Source organism: Galleria mellonella, unplaced genomic scaffold, assembly GCF_026898425.1.
Source record: "Galleria mellonella isolate WM207_F2 unplaced genomic scaffold, CSIRO_AGI_GalMel_v1 utg64, whole genome shotgun sequence".
In the NCBI taxonomy this organism is placed as follows: domain Eukaryota; kingdom Metazoa; phylum Arthropoda; class Insecta; order Lepidoptera; family Pyralidae; genus Galleria; species Galleria mellonella.
Genome location: NW_026442133.1, coordinates 4853873 through 4875458, shown reverse-complemented (window position 1 = coordinate 4875458; position 21586 = coordinate 4853873). Strand labels below are relative to the sequence as shown.

At 32.4% G+C, this 21586-nt stretch overlaps 2 protein-coding genes across 4 annotated transcripts in view; one reads left to right on the top strand and one right to left on the bottom strand.

The window, feature by feature from the left end:
- Nucleotides 1–303: 303 nt before the first annotated feature.
- Nucleotides 304–6333, bottom strand: LOC113512329 (kinesin-like protein costa). The gene is made up of 6 exons (XM_026896138.3): nt 5859–6333; nt 3577–5516; nt 3163–3381; nt 2150–2286; nt 1146–1287; nt 304–908 (listed from the first exon to the last, which is right to left on the bottom strand). Exons 1-6 carry the CDS (start codon nt 6133–6135, stop codon nt 780–782), a joined length of 2844 nt encoding a protein of 947 aa, XP_026751939.2. The 5' UTR covers nt 6136–6333; the 3' UTR covers nt 304–779.
- A 1755-nt stretch (nt 6334–8088) lies between these two features.
- LOC113512336 (non-lysosomal glucosylceramidase) overlaps nt 8089–21586 on the top strand; it is a 16277-nt gene continuing 2779 nt past the window's right edge. The window contains exons 1-15 of one of the 3 annotated variants that reach the window (XM_026896148.3): nt 8089–8247; nt 8327–8562; nt 8811–8899; nt 9671–9851; nt 10207–10369; nt 13457–13583; nt 14420–14725; nt 14809–14932; nt 15017–15142; nt 15577–15687; nt 15838–15952; nt 16373–16502; nt 17123–17672; nt 19334–19549; nt 20731–20960. In XM_026896148.3, coding sequence (XP_026751949.2) covers nt 8405–8562; nt 8811–8899; nt 9671–9851; nt 10207–10369; nt 13457–13583; nt 14420–14725; nt 14809–14932; nt 15017–15142; nt 15577–15687; nt 15838–15952; nt 16373–16502; nt 17123–17672; nt 19334–19549; nt 20731–20960 — 2626 coding nt within the window. In that variant the 5' untranslated portion in view covers nt 8089–8247; nt 8327–8404. Of the gene's footprint in view, nt 8563–8810; nt 8900–9670; nt 9852–10206; nt 10370–13456; nt 13584–14419; nt 14726–14808; nt 14933–15016; nt 15143–15576; nt 15688–15837; nt 15953–16372; nt 16503–17122; nt 17673–19333; nt 19550–20730; nt 20961–21586 lie in introns of all 3 variants that reach the window. The other 2 variants (XM_026896149.3, XM_052900058.1) reach the window with 2 other exon arrangements.

Here is a 21586-nt window from a genome sequence, read left to right as displayed (position 1 = left end):
ACTTAAAAAAAAATCTCTTATGATGATTGACATCGAAAGCAAAGGTATACAAGATTATTTACAAGTTTTCCTTTCGACGCATAATGCCAAGAAAACCCAAATAGTACTAATTTTTTTTCTATCATTTACATTGATTTATGTACCTATGTTTTATTCATATTTAATAACATCTTTACATCACAAGCGACTGCAGTCTCAATGAAATTGCTTTTTTCGTTTGCATTTCTTTTTAGTTATTATCTACATGGTTACTAACGAACAGAAGTGAATATACAACTACAATAAATTTCATCGAATGTAAATAAAATCCTTTTAGTATTCTGATAGACATATTCAACAAAATTTACTTAATGCAATTTATTACTTATACAGTTTGTGGCAAACAAACAAAATCATATAGACAACGTATGATGCGTAGTAATCGATTTTGTACCTAAAACTTTTACTGCGAAACTCGCAATGTAATATATAATTTATATAATTTGAATACATTGCAAGTATAGTTATTACTAATAACTACACATATTTTTTCTTATATACACAATACTAGAATAATTGGCTTTAGTATTTTTTGTCATTATTCGTCGAAAAGCATTTTTTTAGTGACATGACTATAATTCCAAAAAATAATATACAATGAATTAGTGCATACTAAATAATTAAATTATCTACACATTAGGTGAGTTAGAAGTCAAATTTACTAAAATATATTGCATTAGTATATAATAAACGAACATCAAAATAAAATTAAATGGTAATAATAAAAATTTCTGTAAATATCAGTGCCTTTTATTTTGTTGTTGTTGCTGTATGATGACGAGCTTGTTCTTTTCTTTAGTCACTTTAGCTACGGGCATATTCGTTGCTGGCATGAGCTGTCTCAAATTTTGACTAGGTATTACAGGAGGCTGTAAACAAAAATGTTTGTATGCTTAAAAAAGTTGTATATGACTGCTAACTATATTTTAATACTACAGCTATCACTAGCGTCTTGTGAATACAAATAATTGCTTATTAAATAAAGTTCAGCTACTTTCCATTTATATATAAATACTGCAGGATTTTGGAACAATTCTTTGAATAGCATGCATGTTTCAAGAATACTCTTAACAAATCGCAATTCTAAAATACATAAATACATTTACCGGAGGGCATCTAGCTAGTTGCTTCATACGATCAACTAATCGCATCGCGTCGTCTGAAGTTTCGGAGTCCGTCGTCATGCCCAATGATAAGGCTCTTTCTGTGTTTCCACTGTCCACATATTTGTGAATCGACTGGAAATGTCTGTAAGTTAACAAAAAACAACCTTTATAATTTTGTGAAGTCACTTCAGTTGTTTATAGATCTACGGCATCTTGTAATATTAAAATAGTGGTCTCCATTTCCCTTTGTAATTCTACCATAAAGACATTGTTCATACATAGATATGGTTCAGACTGAAGAATAAGTTTATGAAATTAAAATTAATGGGTACGAAGGCAAGATAATTTCGTCTTTAGCTGATAGGTATCACAGGCATCACAATGAAAATACTACATGCGACTATTTTTCTGTGTACGAAAGTAAAATAATAACGTCGCGTACTTGATTTACGCGGGCGAAGTATGTACCAATAAAGGATGACAATACTACAATGGTTTTGGTTGCTTTGCCATTTGATGATTTATTTATTTTACTTTAAAAGGAAAACATAGAATACCTGAGATATATAAGACAGTATACACAACCATAACATAAATCAGTAAAGTTTCCACAATAAACCAAACCAAATAATCGTATATAATAATAATATATATAATAATATATACATACACACACACATACATATATATACATACATATACATTTGTAGAAATACAAAGTTTGCTTGGTTGGAAGGGATAAATAGGAAAATAACAAAGGAGACTAGCAGCCCCATAGCTTTCTTGACACTAACAGGTCGACCTTCACTCAGTCCCCCTTGAAAACAACATGGTTAAATCTTGACAAATTCTTTATATAGGGCCAATTAAAGATGATATATGAATTGAAAGCGGTGACTATTTAAAAAAAAAAGTAATATTCCCAACTTTCCATCATGTGAACCGGTAGCCACGTAACTAGTAAATAACTAAATAGATAAAATAAATAGAAAAGAAAAACGTACCGGGTGTGTGCGTGTGGGCGCGCCCGTTGAGCGTGTCGCCAGGCGGCGGCAGCACGAGTCCGCCACGCGGCCGCCTCCTCCGCCGCCGCCGCCGCACCTGCCTCCAACGCAGCACATGCTCCGCGCAGGTCCACCACCTGCACAACATACCAGCAGTTGATAAAAGGGGAGAAAGGGATTGTTAGTCATGCGGACCATTCCCATTGCTAGCAATATACCCTGTCAGATCGACCTTCACGTGGTCCCCCCTGGAAACCATCGTGCTGAATAGTAATTCATAACACTAGTAAGTATATTAATCACGATGGACTAACTGACCTGTGTTTTCATCCTAACCTATCATCCCTCACTGATGCCCCGCCAGCGTATACTGTTACCGCAGGCAGGATGACCACTCCATTGTAATTCTTAAAAAAAAGCATTAAGTAAATAATGCTGTCGATTATTTATTTATTGCTTTTTTTAATGAATGACAGTTGTAAAAGGGTCTACTCTACTGCTAGCAACATACCGAGACATATCCGGTCTGGAAACTGACACCTCTGAAAACTCGTGATTAACTGACAGTTTACATCCTATTATTTACAATCACATTATTATCCACTAAAAAATTAAGTTATATATTATAGGTAGTTATTTACTTATTAATATAATAAAATCGTATATAATCGCTATTTGTATATAGAATATATTTAAGAAAATATGAGGGGTCTTTATAAACGTAAAAGTTTTGTCTGTCAGTCTATGCACCAATAGCAGCCAACGTGTAAGTAACCTTTGCTATCCTTACTAAAGTTATAAAAGCGAAATAGAATGTGTTTGTTCTTATAACACCGTAACAAATTAACCAATCATTATAAATATTGGTATACACATACCCGTCATAGACATCCCGATCATGTAGATGAAGTCGCAGGTAAAAGGTTGTACAATATAAAAATAATAAATAGAAAATATTGGTATACAGTAGTATAAAATATAAATGTAGAAAAAATAGTATAAAATTATTGTACCTTTTGAAAATATCTATACAGAAGTGTCTTCATTTCATCATGTGATAATTTATCTAGCCTAGCCATCAGCATTTGTTCCCCTCTACTTCTTGAGTCCCTGTTATCTTGAGAATCTGATAAGGAGGCAGATGGTGATTTCCCACATATTAAATTATTTTTATATTCTATTGCTGTATCAATTGCTTCTATAGCTTCTTCACATTCCAGAAGTTTTCGTTCCTGATAAAGTAACAAATCATATTAGCCTCTCTTTCCACCAAAATAAATATAGCAATTATTTTTTATGACATGTATTTTTGTGGAAATATTGTTTACAAGTATAAATCATTTCTATGCATGATGTATATTATTTTATTAGTACAGAATTCCACTGTAAAATATAAAACTATATGTAAATTTTGTCTTACAACCTACCTCAGAATCTGAAAGTGACTTGTAGATTTTTCTTTTGTGTCCTAAACTACACCGCTGGTCATGTAGACACTCTCTAGTTTTTCGTAAATTTTTTATTTCCTTTCTTAGCATTAATTCTTTTTCTTTTGATAATTCTAAACTTTCTAAATCATTTGTTTTCTCTTTTAAAATACTATCTAACTGTGTAATTCTATGAGTAAAATGTTTTATTGAATTAGTTTTTCTGTCTTTTACATCAGTAGATGTTTCAGAAAGTTCATCCAATTTTAGTTTATCTTTAACAATTTCTACATCTAAAGTATTTTTTCGTTTTTCATCTTTACGAATTTGTCTTTTTATTTGTTCAATTTGCTTTTTATAAGTCTTAAGATTTGTTTCATGTCTTCTTATTTCTTTGACCATATCATAATCTATAACACTATTTTCTACTTTTTCTGAATATTGTTTATTCACACTATTGTGGCACACTCCTCTTGATAAATCATGTATCAATCTCTCCTTGGCTATACAAAGATTTATAAGTTCTTTCAGTTGAGATTGGCTACTACTAATCTCTTTAGATAATTTTCTGGCTAAAATCTGCTTTTGAGTATATTTTTCTTTAGTTACTCTATATTTCTTACAAATATCGTCAGTCTTTGGAGAATCTATCATCTTAAGAAGTTCTCTTTCTATTAATTTTGGTTCTGGATCTAAATCCTTTTTATGAGATTCTATGATTATTTTCTGAGATTCAGGTGATATTGCTTTTGCTGCAACCTTCCTTAATAACTCCAATTCTGCTCCAGATAGACTCTCACCAGGTTGTATTGTTCTCCTGCGTCCCGAGTTTGATTGTGAGGTCAATGTGGGTAATGATTGTGAGCCACTAATTTCTGATATAGTAATATCATCAGAGTCAATATGATTTAAATATTCTTCACATCTATCAGCAAATAGTTGATCATTCTTTTCTCTAAAATATTCCATATATTTTTCCAGTTTATCTTGGAATACTGTTTCAGAATGACTATCTTCTTCAGAATCAGATTCAGCATCTGATTCACTAAGTTCACTTGGTTCAGTATCCTCAGCTATTCTAGGTAAACCCTGCTTTGGCCCAATTTCTTTGTTATCTGTACCAACATCACCACTTAAGCATTCATCACATTCAGCCTTTAAAAACAGCCATTCACTAACTTGATTTATATCAGCATCAGACAATGATTTAGATTGCAGAATTTTATTAAAAAGACCTTCGGCATTGGAAACCAGTTTTATCCATTGTGCTGTAGCAAACTGAATGTTAAAGTTATTATCTGCTGGTTGTAATACTGATTTTTCAGTATATACAGGTGTATTATTATCTGCAAATAAATTAACTGTAACAAAATTCTTTATACCACGACAACATAAGCACAGATTTAGTATCTTCAATGTATCCTGATAGTCTTCTGGTTCTGTACTTATGCAGCCGATAACCCAAGTGAATGCCCTTCCACCAAAAGAGTCACGAAGCATTGCAGTAAGTATGCACTGATCATAATTGATGTGCTTGGGGGGGTTTCCTGCTAGTAATTCCTTAATAATATTTTCAAGAACAAACAATCCTGGCTCAGGATATGCTGCTAAATCACAGAAACTTGCTGTAGACATCCTGTGATTAAGGATACCATTACTTCCCACCCACTTCTGTTCCATGCTAACAGTAAATACAGTATGATTGTTGCCTTGACATCTTTGCCTCCATCCCATTTGTAAGTATTGAAAAGCCTCTTCTACATTACAACATCTAACCAAGCCTGCTCCAAGAACATCAAAAATATTATTATTAACAACTTGCATCCATGTTATATGCAATATAAATTCTCTTTCTGGCATTTGATTTAGCTTGTGGAATATTTCGGTTAGAAACCTTGGAACAATGCCTTGATCACATTCACTGTGTATACACTCAAAACCTGAAATTTTTTTATTCAATTTACTATACATTTTTTACTGGACAGAAAAAGGAACTAGGGCATAATCATATAAGTGTACTATAACATACTGGTAGGAAGATATTTTTAACAATAACAATTAGAGGCACACAATGCAATGCTAGCAAAATATCTGGCTGGTCTGGTTGACATCTACATGGTCCTTATGGAAACCATTACAGCTAATGTGAATTAGTCACATTGGGAAAACTGACCTAACTGTATTCTCATCTACCTTCATTCACTGCTACTACACTAGTGTATAGCAGTAACGCAAGTGGGGTGGGGTATCATCCCATTAAAAATATGTTATAATTTCCTTACCTGAACCGAACAATGTATAGGTTTTTCCAGTTTTAGATTGTCCAAATACAACAACAGATGTGTCACAACCATCTAGGAAACAATTTATCTGTGGGATCATAAACGAACTAAACAAATAAACTTGTGTACAGTCCACTGGCAATGCTCTATTAACATGAAATGTTTGACCACTTTCTGTTATCACAATTTGTGTTACTGGGTTACTAAAAATACATTGTGTGGAGTCTTCAAGACTAGGAGGTTTCAATCTAACTGCTATTTGCACAGGTATATCCATTTTATTAGTGTTAAGTACCACTCCAAAATGCAATATTAATCAACACATAAATTTTCCAATTTTTGTCTAAAAACAGATTAAGTAAATATCGATTCACAACTTAAATTAGGAACCTATTACTAAAATTGTAATGAAATAGGTAATTATAGTTTCTCTTGTCAGAGTACCTATTTCAATGTTTTCTTGTTGTTGGATGACAGTTGTATAAAATTGACATTTTCAATATGAACGAAAAAGGTACTCTGTGACTGACATAGTCAATTTTGATTGTACGTACAGATCACTTTAATAAAAAAAACCATTTGAATACAATCTATACAAGCGATTCAATAAATTTGAATGTTTTTAACGATATCTATCGATATGAATATTATAAATAATGTTATTGTATTAGGTTTTAAACTGAGTTGTTACAATTAATCGTGTATATAATAATAAAATAAATATACAATAAGAAAATAAACGCCATCGGGAGATCATTAAGCTGATATATTATTTTTTTGTACTACAAACAATATAAGAAAATAACATAAATAATATATAATTAATGGATACTATGAATCTAGAATACTAATCTTTAAAAAAATTATATAGTTTTATATATGTTATTACGTTTAAAATACTCTATAATCTATTATTGTGGTAATATAATTGATATAATATAATGATTATATAATAAAACTTAATGTACATTAATTTATTTAATTTACATTAACTATATGTATAGACAGTTCTAAATGATTTATACATTCATTATTCAGTTTTGTACATATAAAGATAAATCCGACTCTTAATCTCTAAAATGCAGTGATTATTTACATAAGATCAAGAAATAACACATTTTTGATATTTATCTGCTTTGTGATTTAATATTATTATCATAGATTAAGCAAAATATGTGCGGTCCCTGAATATTGGTAGCACAGACATATAATAATGAAGCAGACAAAGCATAAGTTAACAGTTGAGTAAGATATTTTGCTTTTGCTCGCTTTTACAGTAAAATAAAAATTTAACTATATTTTTCTGTCAGATTCAATCGAAATGTAACACACGCCAGTACCCTATATTGATAAGCTGTATGCCAAAATTATATTAAACATTGAAAATTTTATGATTTTCATCACTTAAAGTATAGGAAAATGATGTAGAAATTGTAAAGTGCAGTCCTTAAATATGTGATACTGTAATTTATGGAATTATACCAGATTTAACTTTCCCTCGGTATGTAACAACTTTTTTATGTCAACATGAATATTAAAAAAAAAATGGCTGTTGGGGTGTGTATTTGAAAAATAATCTTTAGATAATTCCATCGAACAGCGTACTATATAGAAACTTGGATAACTGGAAATAAGGTGTAAAATTATTGTTTTTCTCATTAATAATAAGTATTGAACATGATTTTAACATTTCATGTACATATTTAATGAATTGTAAATTATGTAATTATTTAGTTTTGTTGTTTAGTTTTCTGTTTGGCACTAATACTGGGGAATAATACTCACTATTTTCTATGCTACTGTGTTAGGTTCACTAGAAGAAATTTCTTTTCAATATAAATTCGCTTTTGCTTAGTTTGTCATTCATAATTTATTTGTGATTTTTTATTTTTTTATTTTTTAGAGCATTAAAAAAAAATTTTTACTTTTTAAAATTTGTAATGGTACCTACTATCTTTTTAATGATCTAAATTAATTAAAAAATGGCAAACATACGACATTATACTGTGATTTAGTCTTTCGGCGATGAATTAGGGATAATGTTCAATGAGAGGTTTTATGCTCTGTTTGATGTTGGTTGAATATGGGTATAAATAATCCGCTACTATTCCATATCTGCATAAATACCTACTTTTTGGATAAGTATCCGTGGTAGGAAATTATGTTATGTCTATCTATCCTTATTCTATGATAAAAACTGTCATATAAGTGACATTAAATGTCAAAATTTTAACAGACAGGCAATCGAGACAGGCAGCCGTAAGCTAAAAAAACTGGCGAGGGCCAATATTCTCTACTTATATCGTGCTTCTCTTATAATATTTTTTAGGATAGGTCTTTTATCTAACAAAGCATTTATTTATATGTGCGCAGAAAGCTCTACCCAGTGGTATTCTAGTGTTGCTCTTACTGAAGTTTGATAGTGTCTATTTCAATTTTTTAAATGTATCTCTATTTTTTGTTTAAAGTGCTCACTATTTTTGATGATACAAATTACGACAGTGACTAAGAAATAAATAGTGAACCAACTTTACTGTATCTGTAAGATGGAGACGGAACCGGTAGGCGATCAGGGGCTCGAGCTTGATAAACCTCCAAATATTGGCCTTAAGTTATTACTGAATCACGAGTACCCCTTACAGAGTAAACAAATTATAAGACCAAGGGTCAATCAAATGTTTGAAATGATGCCCCTTTCCGCGAGGTAATTTTTCACTTAAGTAAATTAGAATCATTCTTAGTAATTTATTTAGATTGACTGAACTAAGTTTGCACATATCTTTTTATTCTGAATACAAATATATTTTGTGTTTATATGTATGTGGTATTTGGATAATTTTGTAGTAATTATTAATATCCAAAAAACTTATTAATATGAGTGTATAACTGTAACACGTATTAATGGTTTCCTGTCAAATTATTTATTAAGTTTAGTGGTATTATTTGTTTTAGGTATTTTAAGTATTATCTTGGTAAAAGGATACATAAGAAGCGTCCAATTATGGACTATATACATATGATATCAGCACAACGAATGTATGGTATGTAGTACCTATATGTGATTTTAATGTAATAAAATAAATTGTTTTGAAAAAGTTGCATAATGATATTCATTATATATATTTTTATTATCTGTTATTATCAAGGAAATTGAACTTATTAAGAATTATTGAAGAAAGAAGTATATGAAACTCTATTTCTGATTTATTACAAAAAATCTAACCATTATTTGGAGTATTTTTATTGAATGTAAAAAAATATTTATTGTAAACAATATGTATGTATATTGCATATAAAGTAGCAATTGTGACAAAATTTATATGGGACTAATTTACTAATAGAGATGTTAGATTCTATTGTTACTCCATAGGTGTATAATTTATAATATTAAAACTAATTATTATACATGGTTCATAAGTGGCACAGATATTACAGTAATATGCCCAAAAAATAAAATATAGGAAAATTGAGAACCTCTTTTATTTGATGTTGCTGAACAGTTGAATAATAGAAGAATAATTTTAAAAAAATATTTTTAATTTTTAAGAATATTTTATGTTATTAGATAATTAAAAATAGTTTCATATATAGTTTAGTTCTGTTGTTTGTTGAGAACACTCTTAGTTGTGTTATTTTTTTTACTGTTGCTACTATAATAATCTAATTTAATATAAATGATAAATACTTAAGTTAATAACTAAAACAGTTAATTAATTCTTGTAAATATTGTAAAAAAAAAATAATATTGTTGTATTTACTAATCATATCTAAGATATTTAATTTTATATTACCTGTTTATTATTATTAAATAGGTTGTCCAATTGGGGGTATTGGTGGAGGCACTATTGGCAGAGGGTTCAAAGGAGAGTTTTGCCGTTTTCAACTATATCCAGGTCTCTATGAATATGTCACAGTTCCAGAATGCCAATTCATTGTGAACATAAGAAATGCTAAAAAAGAATCTATATTCCAGTCTGTTTTGTCTACTTATGAGTGAGTATTTCTCTCATCAAAAAATATATATCCCTTATTTTTAAATTATTATTTCTATTATTATTTTATAATAAAAATAAATAAATCTTTATTCACATACTAGCTTTTACCTATGACTTTGTTCATGTTACTGGGATGTTTACTGACAATTATGAAAAGTAGCCTTTATTCTTCTTTATCCCATATTGTATATGTATACCAAATTTCATAGTGATTGTTTAAGCCTTTAAAGTGTTATATAAGTAACAAATAAAAAAAAATCACTCACATTTATAATATTAATAAATTTACAAAATATATATTATTACAATTGTTTTTATTATTTTTACAATATTTTATTTGTAATACACTATAGTAAACCAAAAAAAGCACCATCAACATGGGAGTGGAATCTTAATGCTGCAGATTGTGAATATACAGCTTTGTACCCTCAAGCATGGACTACATATGATTTGAGTAAATATGGTGTGAGGCTTGTATGTAAGCAAATTTCTCCTGTAATACCACATAACTACAAAGTAAGTATAATCTTAGAAAATTTACTTTTTATAAAAAATTGGAAAAAATAGCATTCTGATGTTATTTGAGGAACAGTGTTAAGATTTGTACTATAATATCATTTTTGTATTTATATATAGAAATCAGCCATTGTTGTTTATTAATTCTTAATATAACACTGTCTTACAAGCACACTTGTAATTTGCTTGGTTAAAAAATAATAACCTTTTTATCCGCAACTTGAGTCTGCTCAATGGTATTCCTCCATTTGTGCTTATGACGTGTGCGTTCGAGTTAGTTCTGGTTTTTATTTTTTTTCGGCTTACGTGTCATCAGGTGTAGTTTAGTAGTAAAAAGGGAGATTGTTAACTCTTAGTTAATGATAGATTCCATAACTCGAAGATTATGGAATCTATCATTGCTCCCGTACGTAGAAGAGCACCAGATGATCTGTGTCTAAAGCCGTACTGGCGGCTTTAGACAGAAACACTCGGTCAGCGATCTTTTAATTTATTTAACACACCGATGGGCAATGGCAATAGAGAGTACGGGAGAGGTGTTCGGCTGTTAATCTGGACATTGCGAAGGCCCTTGATCGGGTGTGGCTTAAAGCCAGCTATCAAAACTACCTTTATTTAAGTTGCCTGCGCGATTATGGGTCGCCAGCTTTCTCAAGAAACGAAGCATTAAGAGGCGCATGGATGACGGAACATGATTAGTTTTAAAACGTATGAATGCTGATGTTCCGCAAAGTTATGTACTATCCTCGACTCTGTTTCATTTGCATATCAATGATATGTTACAGATCAGTAATATTTATTTTTATGCGAACGATAGTACATTATATACCGGTTATGCAAACATATCCCGGGCACGTACCGTTGGGTGCCAGAATAGACTTGTGTCGGTCGAAATTTCACTCGATCAAGTTCGATCTGAGGCGAACACAATCGTGTTCAATTCAACCCTAAGAAAACACACGTCTGCGCGTTCACCACCAAAAAGACATCGTTTGTCATATTTCCTATGTTTCAAAGCAGTACCCTTGATAATAAGTCGAGTCTAGGGATCCTTGGCGTTGATATATCCAGCGATGTCCAAATTTGTGGTCATCTGAAAGAAAAAGCTAAGATAGCCTTCAACAAAGAGTGCTCAATAGAGTGAGACGGTATTTCATGCCAGAACTTTGGTTGCAGTTGTATAAAGCTCAAGGCCGCCCACATATAGAATACTATTCTCACCTATGGGCAGGAGCACCAATGTACCATATTCTTCCTTTGGACCGCATTAAAAGTCGGGGACTTCTCAAATTATTGATGATCAGCGCCTTACTATCCGAATCGACCGATTGAAACTGCGTAGAGACTTTGCATCTCTACGCATATTTTATCGAATATATCATGGGGAGTGTTTTGAAGAATCGTTCGGATACCTGTTGCTGATTTTCACCATCCGTACAACTCGCTACAAACTGAAAAATATGAGAGGTTTTCAAGGCACTTTCATCCACGCACAACCATGCTTTGGAATCAACTTCCAACAGCAGTATTTCCGAACCGATACGATATCTTAATTTTCAAGAAGAGTATATTTCTTATTAAAAGGTCGGCAGCACACCTGCAATGCCTCTGGTGTTTCGATGCCCCTGGGCGGCGGTAATCACTTATCATCAGGTGAACCACTAGCTCGTTTGCCTCGTTATAAAAAAGGGAGTATTCATGATGTGCAACTGTGATTCGTTGGCAAGTATGCATAGAAGTCTAATGGGAACGACTTATCTGGAACTACAACTATAGATATCCTAAACTGCGGGTAACATGAGGTTAATGCACGGGATCTATAAAATGATAGAATATAACAAGGAGACGCACAAAATAAAGATGGTTCGACGTGCGACAGATTGTAAGCGGATCTGAAAAGCGAATCGCAGATAAAGAAGATAGTGATAAATCAGTATTCTATCATTAAACATTGTCCCTTTTCAAGCCATGTTTATTTGGGAAAAAATGTAAAGTTTTATTGATATGAGTAGAACATCCTCTTAAAATAATGTTAAAAATTTTGACTTTGCAAATATAAATAATACAAACAAGTAAAATTTATTATTATAATTTTGATTTTATTGTAACTAGACGATGTTTGCACTTGGGGAAATATTGAAGGATAAAGAATATAAGATGTCTTATAAGGAAAGCAAAGGAAGCCAAAAAAATAATCTGCACCAAATAGAATGTGGTTATCACAATTGTATTCCTGTCTATGTCCTGTTGTATAATAGTCTAACTTAAAAACTGGCGTATGTTTTATCTTGTTATACATTTATAAGTGGTCTGTTTTATTGCCTTTCCTACTTATAAAATCCATGCAAGAAGCGGACTAAAAGCTAGTGTAAAAATAAATATTCTAATTTAATGACTTATCTATCATAGCATAACGAAAACAACTGTATCTAGAAACTTGAAATTTTGTATAATTTTATAATGGATACTCAAGTAATAAATAATATATAATCTAGGCATCCACTAAGAAAGGAAATTAAACTAATCATGGTTACAGCAGATGTAATTTTTAATTATAAAATCCGTTTTTAAGACTTATAGGCATTTATGTTAATTTATACCAAGAACATATATAATTTTTTAATAGGTGATAATAGTATGGATTTTTCCGCCTCCGCTATTGGAGCATCAGTGAGTGATGATATATGAGGATGAAAATAGATCTGTTGGTTCATCTTGTTGAATTCATCAAGAATTAATCATGTTTTTAGAGGAGACCATGTATAGGTTGATTTGAAAGAGTATATTGCTAATAATGGGACTGCTAGTCCCTGTTACTAACAATCCCCCGCTCTTCCGTTAAGAACATATTTCCCATAACCATAGTTGTTTCATTTATATATTGATATATTCCAATGTTCTACCATTTACTTTCTATATTTAGCTTAATGATTGACTGGTGGAGAATAACCATCAGGCATTAAGTTCGCCCTGTATACATATTGAAGTGTGTGTAAAAGAATAAATAAATAATATACTAATGTTTATGTGCATGATACTGAAGTAATGGAGATATATAACAAATAAATGTAAATTTTATGATTACAGGACAGTAGTTTGCCATGTGCTGTGTTTGTGTTTTCTGCAAAAAATGTTTGCGATGAACATAGAGATGTGAGTATAACATTCACATGGACTGAAGTTTTGGGAAACACCAATAAGAAAAAATCTGTAGGTTAGTTAAAGTTTAACGCTATGTTTTAGTAAGTTGCTAATTAATTTTGCTTCAGTACATCATAGTAAAAAATAAAAAAAAATATTGCCTGTTTATATGTATATTAAATGTATGGAAATTGATCTAACTAATGTAGTTATAGAAGCCATGATAACCCATAAAAAATCAGAATGTTTGAATAATAATGCAAATTACATTAATTAACTTCACTCTAGGAAGTATTAGAAACAATCGTCCATTGTAGTAAGCAATAATTAGTGTTTACGTGAATTAAACAGCTTCACTGTATTTCAGAGTATATATGCTAATTTTGATTAATAGTAATTATCACAATTTTAATACTATTTGCAAGAATCTGTAGTAAATTAGGAAGAAGATGAATAGATTTGAATATCATGAAAATGAATGGCATAAGTTTTGTTTTTACTTCATTATGTTCGTTTTATGGCTGATTGTAAATTCTAGGCTTAAGTACACTGGAATTTATTATATTTGTAATCACTTATGATAAATAAAGAACTTATGAAAATAAACAAAAACTTAATTATGTTCACTTACACATACACACGCATCCACACATGCACACACATACACACATAATAATGATACATATTTTAAATGGCAAGCAATTTGGGTTTAACAGGATTTCGAGTGGTTCCATATGCCCATGACCATTTTATGGGCCCCAAACAAATCGAGCATCTCTGTCGTAACAAAGTACATATGCTTAAGTCAATTTGCTTTTTATTCACTTTTAAAGTAATGAGTGCATGTAAAGATTTTGATAATTAATATTTAATTTGGTAATAAAAGAGAATGCACTTATTTTTTTTTAGCCAAATTAGACATGGAAAGATACTCAGAAGACTACACATGTGGTGTTACATTAGAGCAAAAGATTTTGGAAACACCATGTACATTTACGATAGCGAAAAAGAAACAAGAAAACGAAACGATCCATGAAGGTTATTGCTTGTGGAGCTCTACAAAGACATCCAGCTATGTTTGGGATTGTCTAAAAAAACACGGGAAATTAGAACCTGATCCGAATTTGACTCCACCTCCTCCTAAGGTCCCTGATAAATCGGACAAAGATAAGGATGAAAAAGAGAAAAAGGAAAAACAGAAAAAGATCTATAAATGTAATTATTTTTTTATTTTAATTTTTTAAATAAATGGTTCTGAAAGAGTAATAGTTAAGAATTTTTTTTTTTTTATTTTGCAGGTGATTCCATGGGCCTTTCTAGTGTGTTATCTTTAGATCCTGGGGGAGTAGGAGCAACGGAGTTTTGCCTTGCTTGGGATATGCCAATTATTAAATATAAAAAAGACAAAAAAGTACATAAAAGGTTTGTAATTTACTTTATGTTATTCACATAAATTCTTTAATTGAAAAAAAAAAAAAAACAAAATAAAATTAATAAATGTTGCAGGTTTTATACGAAATATTTTGGAAGCGATGGAATCGCCGGTACCAGCATAGCTGCGTATGCGCTTAGGAGTTATAAAAATTGGGAAAAACAACTCTCCGAATGGCAAGAACCTATATTCACAAATAGGTAATTAATTAATTAATTTAAGCCTAATCATATACTTTTTTAAAAGTGTTCTTATTAGCCAATTTGAAAAAAGGAGAAGTATAGCATACATAAGTTAATCAATTGGAATGATGTCGATAATATTTTTCAGTGAATTTACTTCCATGTTGGTATCATACTAATTGTTTTCACGTGTAATATTTATTATTATTATTTTTGCTGGGGTAGTTGTTACGGTAATATTTTTTTTTTTTTACTAAAACACATTGCGACTTTCTATTTCGGTGGGAAAGCTATAAAATTATTTTATAAAATATTTATGAACTATGTATATACCGGCTTACGGGCAGCTCCAAATTTAATACGATATAAAAAATTATAATACAGCATGACTTGCTGGTAATATTCGTGGTGGTTATGCGTGGTGGTAATATTCAAGTACATTTTATTTTCAGCAATATACCAGATTGGTTAAAAAGTGCCTTAATGAACGAGCTTTATTTCATCGCCGACGGCGGTACGATTTGGTTTGATGTACATGATGAGTATCCAGATACGGATCCCAGGTAGGTAACTTATAATAAATCAGTCAATCAATGGTATTCCACTGCTAGGCAAAGGCCTCCCCAACTGCTTGCATTTTATTAAAATCATTATTTCACAAAAATTTTGTTTATGCGTAATAAGATTTATTTATATGAAAATACCACTTTCAGACATTCATTTGGATTGTTTGGATATCTTGAAGGACACGAATACAGAATGTACAATACTTATGATGTACATTTCTATGCCTCATTTGCTTTAGCACAGTTGTGGCCTAATTTACAAGTTAGTATAACATTTATAAGTTTAAATGAGTCTTAACATATTTATGAGAGTATGGATACATAAACATGGTTTTAATAATGACGATAAGGAAAATTACAGTTTATTAAGTGTTCTGGTATTTCTTGGTCAGAACCATTTTTGGTTAAAAGTTAAACTAACTATAATTGCCAAAGTAATAATAATAAGTTGACAACAAAGGATACCAATAGTAGGTGTTATTCCTAGTTTTTGTAATATTTTTTAAGCTGGCAACAGTTCAGAAAAATATGTGAATGATTGGAAGGCGAAAACAATATAATTAGATACATTTTATTCAACAATAATACTATTTATATTATAGTTAAATCCTTCAAAATTTTAAATATTTGTTTTTATATATAGTGGTAATATCAGAAATAATAAATTGGATTATTAATTTAGGTTGTACTACAGTACATGTTCCGTGATACTATAACACAAGAAAGTGAGAAAAGTAGACAGTCACTTTATGACGGTAAATCAGTAAAATTCAAGATTAAGGATTCTATTCCCCATGATTTGGGCGATCCAGGTAACAATTTATATTTTTTAAATTATTTTTTTGATTGAATAACTGTTCTCTATATAATAATGTTATAAGAGTCATATAGTAATGTCGTCAGTTGTTAAAGATGGCATTTGAAACAGAAAAGTAAGTATAGAGAATTAAAGTTTGTGTCAATGAGACTTAATTAAAAGTTAAATGAAGTGCCATAAAGAGTAAATTAATAAACAACCGTGTATTACGGAGCAGTGAACTGTGATGAGATCGTAAAATGATGTAGATGCGGATTTTAGTAGACCAAAATGTATTAACAGCGAGCAAGGAACCGAATCTGTCAAAAAATATAAAATTGAAATTATAAATAAGAACATTCTAAAAATAAATGTGTATAAAAAAGTATAATAATACCTAGAGTTTGCATCGGCCGGTCGTCAATACCATATTTTTTGAGATTATCAGAGAAACACATTCTAATTTATGTTGGTAACAAATCGAAACATTCAGTCAATAAATTTATTTTTTGCTATTTATCTATTTTTTATTGGACATCAGTAGAATATTACGAGTATTTGGTTGGATCAATTATTCGTTAAGTCAAATTTTTGTCGAAACAGACTGTACTTACTGTACTTTTTTTCTATTAACAGAGGATTCGCCGTTTTCGAATATAAACGCGTACAATATCCACGATGTGAGCGAATGGCGGGACCTGAACCTCAAGTTCATCCTGCAAGTGATGCGTGACTACCGCCTGCTGCGAGGCCACACGGCGCCGTTCGCGAGCGAAAGGTACCGCTCGATGGCGTACATAGACGACGTTAGAGACGGCACCGAGGACGATCTGTACTCGCGCTCCACCGGGCAGGCGGACGACTCGGAGCCGTCAGAGGGCGCTACCACCGCCACCGAGGGCAGCCCGGGGCAGGAGGCGCGGCCGTACGCCGTGGGGGACATACTCGACCTGTTGTACAGGAGCGCGGAACCGGAGGCCGAGGGCTCCAGCCTGGAGCCGCGGCCGGAGCCCCGCGAGCCGCCGGCCGCCGTGTGGGACGCGGCGCGCTACCTCGCCGACATGTTTCCCTCGTGCGTGGCGCTGCTACGCCGCGCCCGCCACTGGGACCGCGACGGCGACGGCCTCATAGAAAACGGCGGCTTCCCTGACCAGACGTACGACGCCTGGGTTATGTTGGGCCCGAGGTACTTACCATATTTATTTTATCCTATTTTCTCTCGTAACTTATATGTCAAAGCAGTTTGCCATACGGACGCAGTTTGCCACTCGATGCAGTGTCACGCCGTTTTATACAAAAACTCGACGGTTTATACTCGCTTTGTATTCGTTTGTATTACTCTATAACTAATCCGTAGAATTTTAACATTCCTACAACAGCCGTTTCCAAGGACCAGAGGAGTTAGACCTAAAGAGCCAATCCTCGTTTCCGTATTCCTTCAATTTTGAAAAGTGCTATGGTGTGTTTATACTAAAAAAAAATATAGAGAATTATTGAGCAATTTTATACGTATTTCTGTGTAGGTGGTTCTATGTTCTAACCATCGTTTCTTTTAATCGATCTCTAGTTTTAGATATAGCCTTAGGTTTAGGTTAGCTGTGAGCAAGCGATTCAGTATATCTGTAGAAAATAGCGGCGAGATCTGAGGCGAGGATATACGACGATATCAAAAATTTCACTTGGGTAGTGTGGTAATTACCAATAAGTATTTTGTAATAGTGATTATTTAGATATTATCTATAAATATTACAAAATATTTCCATAATTATTGGATGATATCAATTAATATTAATATAATTACTACGCCGTTATATTTTATATGATTACGATAAAAATGCTTTGTACAGTGTTTCCTGTGACTTCCCGATAAATTCAAAATGACACCATTTACCATTTACACTCGTAGTTTGCAATAAAGATACAATACAAATTTCCGTAATTATCAATTTTCTTCAGAGTCTACTAACATTAAGATCTGTTACGATTGGAAGTCGATCGGTAAGGATCCTTCTTATTATACCAGTACTATTATCTATACCAATTGACAAATCGGTCATTTGAATCCATGTGAAGACAAATTGAAGCTATTCATCGGCTCCACGGGTCGTGAATTTAATCATAATACTCATATACTGCTTACCATTTAAAACGAAATATACGAACGTTTGTAAAGTAAGGTCATCAACTATTCTCATAAAATTATCACAAGTAGGTATCCTATTATACTGTTACTAGCTGTATGTGTATATGTAGGTTTGACACTGTGAATTAGGACAAAAGTATCCTGTGTGCTAATCTAGGGTGTTTAAAGGTAACTTAATAACAACCATCTCAATATCCTTGCAAAGTTTCTTATTATTTATTATTTATATTATAATAATAACTGGCTATATCCCACCACTTTGTCCGCGTGAATCACTACATAAAGTATCCTAAATGTTAAGTTAGAATTTAATCTACCTGTGTTTCAAATTTGAATTCAAATCTCTACAGTAGTTTTTATGTGAAAAAGTAACAAACATTCATCCATCCATTCTTACAAACTTTCGCATTTATAATATTACTCAGTTTGATATTTTTTATGCCCACCTGAAGAAAAATATACCATGGATACACAGAATACACTTATATGGACATGAGTGTAACTCTAAAACATTGTCATTCCTGACGATTGAGTTATTATATCATATACTATAATTTGCTTGCAAACTAAAATACAGCCATGTAAGCAGTTGCTTTAGCACCAGAAATAAGAATGTGACAGGGAGATATCTCTGTCAGCAGAAGAGTTTTGTACAAAGTCCCCCTATAATAAAATGTTGTAACATTTTGTTTTTCTCTTTTTAGTGCTTATTGTGGGGGTTTGTGGGTATCGTCAGTGAGCGTGGTGCGTGCCATGGCTCGTATCCTCGGCCATGAAGCAGAAGAACGTGAGTTTTCCAAGCTACTCGAACAAGCGCAAAACTCATTTGAGAACAAACTGTGGAATGGATCGTACTACCGATTCGACACGTGCCCCGCGAACAGTCGCGTGGTGATGGCTGATCAACTTGCTGGACATTGGTAATTTACTGTAATACGTTTTATAATTTGTGTGTAATTGTTTATTCGCCATGTGGTCCCGGCCTATTCTATAATAGGCCACCCCCTCCTTTCCCGTGGGTGTCGTAAGAGGTGATTAAGGGAATTTAAAGGTTGAGAGTTGGGCAATAGCATCACTCTTTAAACATCACTAAAGCCAAACTGCGGTGGGCAGTCCGTCTGCTAAGTTTGGCAACTACTGGCAATACCTCCCAAAAGGGGAGGTCTGTGTTCAGTAGTGGCAGATAAAGGCTGATATGATGATGATAATGATTATACATAATTGTTCCCACAATAAAAATAAACTTTGTATGTGCTTCTCCATTCCATCCCAATGCACCAGCAACCTTCCTAGTGTGTGTTGCTAGTGTTTATAGGTGGCAATAGTTACTTTCCATCAGGTGGACCGGCAATCTATTTGCTTCGCTACCTATAAAAATAAAAACTACTACAAGCATGCCAAATTTCGTGACGATTGGTTGAACAACTTGAAAAAATGTTTAATTGGTTGAATCGTTAAAAAACTTCACTGGCATCAGTCCAAGTCAACTAGAAAAACTGTAATTATTAGTAATTTTAAATTTATTACGACGGTTTGTCGTTCCGTATATTAATAATCTTAAAATTTAACGTTTTATACCACTGAGATAGCAAACAAGCATACGGCTCACCTGATGGTAAGCTGTAACCGTAGCCTATGAACACCTGCAATACCAGGGGCATTACGCATGCATTTACAAACTTGAAGAAACCTCTGTACCCTTTTTTTTGAAGAATCCGATGCTGTAGTCTCTTGGAAAAATCTCGAGCTGGATAAAACTCCTGAGCTCGAGAGAGCTCATTCTGAACGTTCGTTATATATACATATATTGGTGTTGTCTAAACGTGCAAAAATATACTAGGGACTCTAGTATACTGGTTGCTGTAGAGTAGTAATTAGCTATGCAGCCAGCAGTATTTCACATCAAAGCGTAATCCATGGCGATGCATGATGATCAACGAGTCAACATTCATAAGATTGTTCAATGTTTATGTCATTTGACATTGGTTGGTATCACTTAACTATTGTAAATAGACATGAAAGGTTGGCTGTTAGTTTGTCATTCTGTAAGATAAAATTTAAAAAAATACAAGGAAAATTTAAAAGTGATTATATTTTCAAGGTTTCTACGCGCCTCTGGCTGGACAGAAGATGTGTTCCCTGATGCTAACGTGAAGAAAGCTCTGTCTACTATATATGACAACAACGTACTAAAGTTCAAAGAGGGCCGCATGGGCGCCGTGAACGGTTACGTGACCGGTGCCCGCGGACACGTGGATACTACCGCGCTGCAAAGCGAGGAGATGTGGACCGGAGTTACTTACGGACTGGCCGCACTCATGATATACGAAGGTATTTATATATATATGCTTTTTATTTTATAAACTATTAGCTAGCCCGGAAAACATTTTTACCCCTACCCGGTACTGGACTCGATACCGACCCGGACCATTTCTTTTATCAGTATAAAACTATTACAAGTGTCAAGTTGAAGTAAACAATATGAGCTTTCAAAATTTATTTAAATTCGATCGTGTAGTTTTGTAGATAAGCGTGAACAAACATTGGGACATAGGATTTTTATGTATTAAAATTGTTTATTAAAATTTATATAGTTTTTGTTCGTCATTAAATTTTAAATGAATTTTGCATTTTCGTATTCTTTTTATTCAAAATCCATCATGATTGTACTGATTGTTTTATTATGTCAATGTATTTATTATGTCAACAATGACGCATCTTTATTGTTGTAAAGAAATAGCAAAGACACATCTTTTGGTCGGTTTGGATGTATGATATTTTTTTATACATAGAGATTTGCCTAGAAACTAAAACTAACTGCACAAGAATCAAGAAGTATATAATAAACTGTTCATTAACAAGAATATAGAGAAGTAATATTTTTATTATTTTACCTAGTTTTCTTATAAGTAACAAAATTGTACTCGGACCAGAAAGCCAATCAAATAAGATTATAG

Coding starts and splice junctions, on each gene's coding strand:
- LOC113512329 (XM_026896138.3), bottom strand. CDS start 6,135: ATGGATATACCTGTGCAAATAGCAGTTAGATTGAAACCTCCTAGTCTT. Junction 2,287..3,162: donor TGTATAGATATTTTCAAAAG/GTACAATAATTT, acceptor TATGTTGTGCAG/GTGGTGGACCTGCGCGGAGC. Junction 1,288..2,149: donor CGCCCACACGCACACACCCG/GTACGTTTTTCT, acceptor GTTAACTTACAG/ACATTTCCAGTCGATTCACA.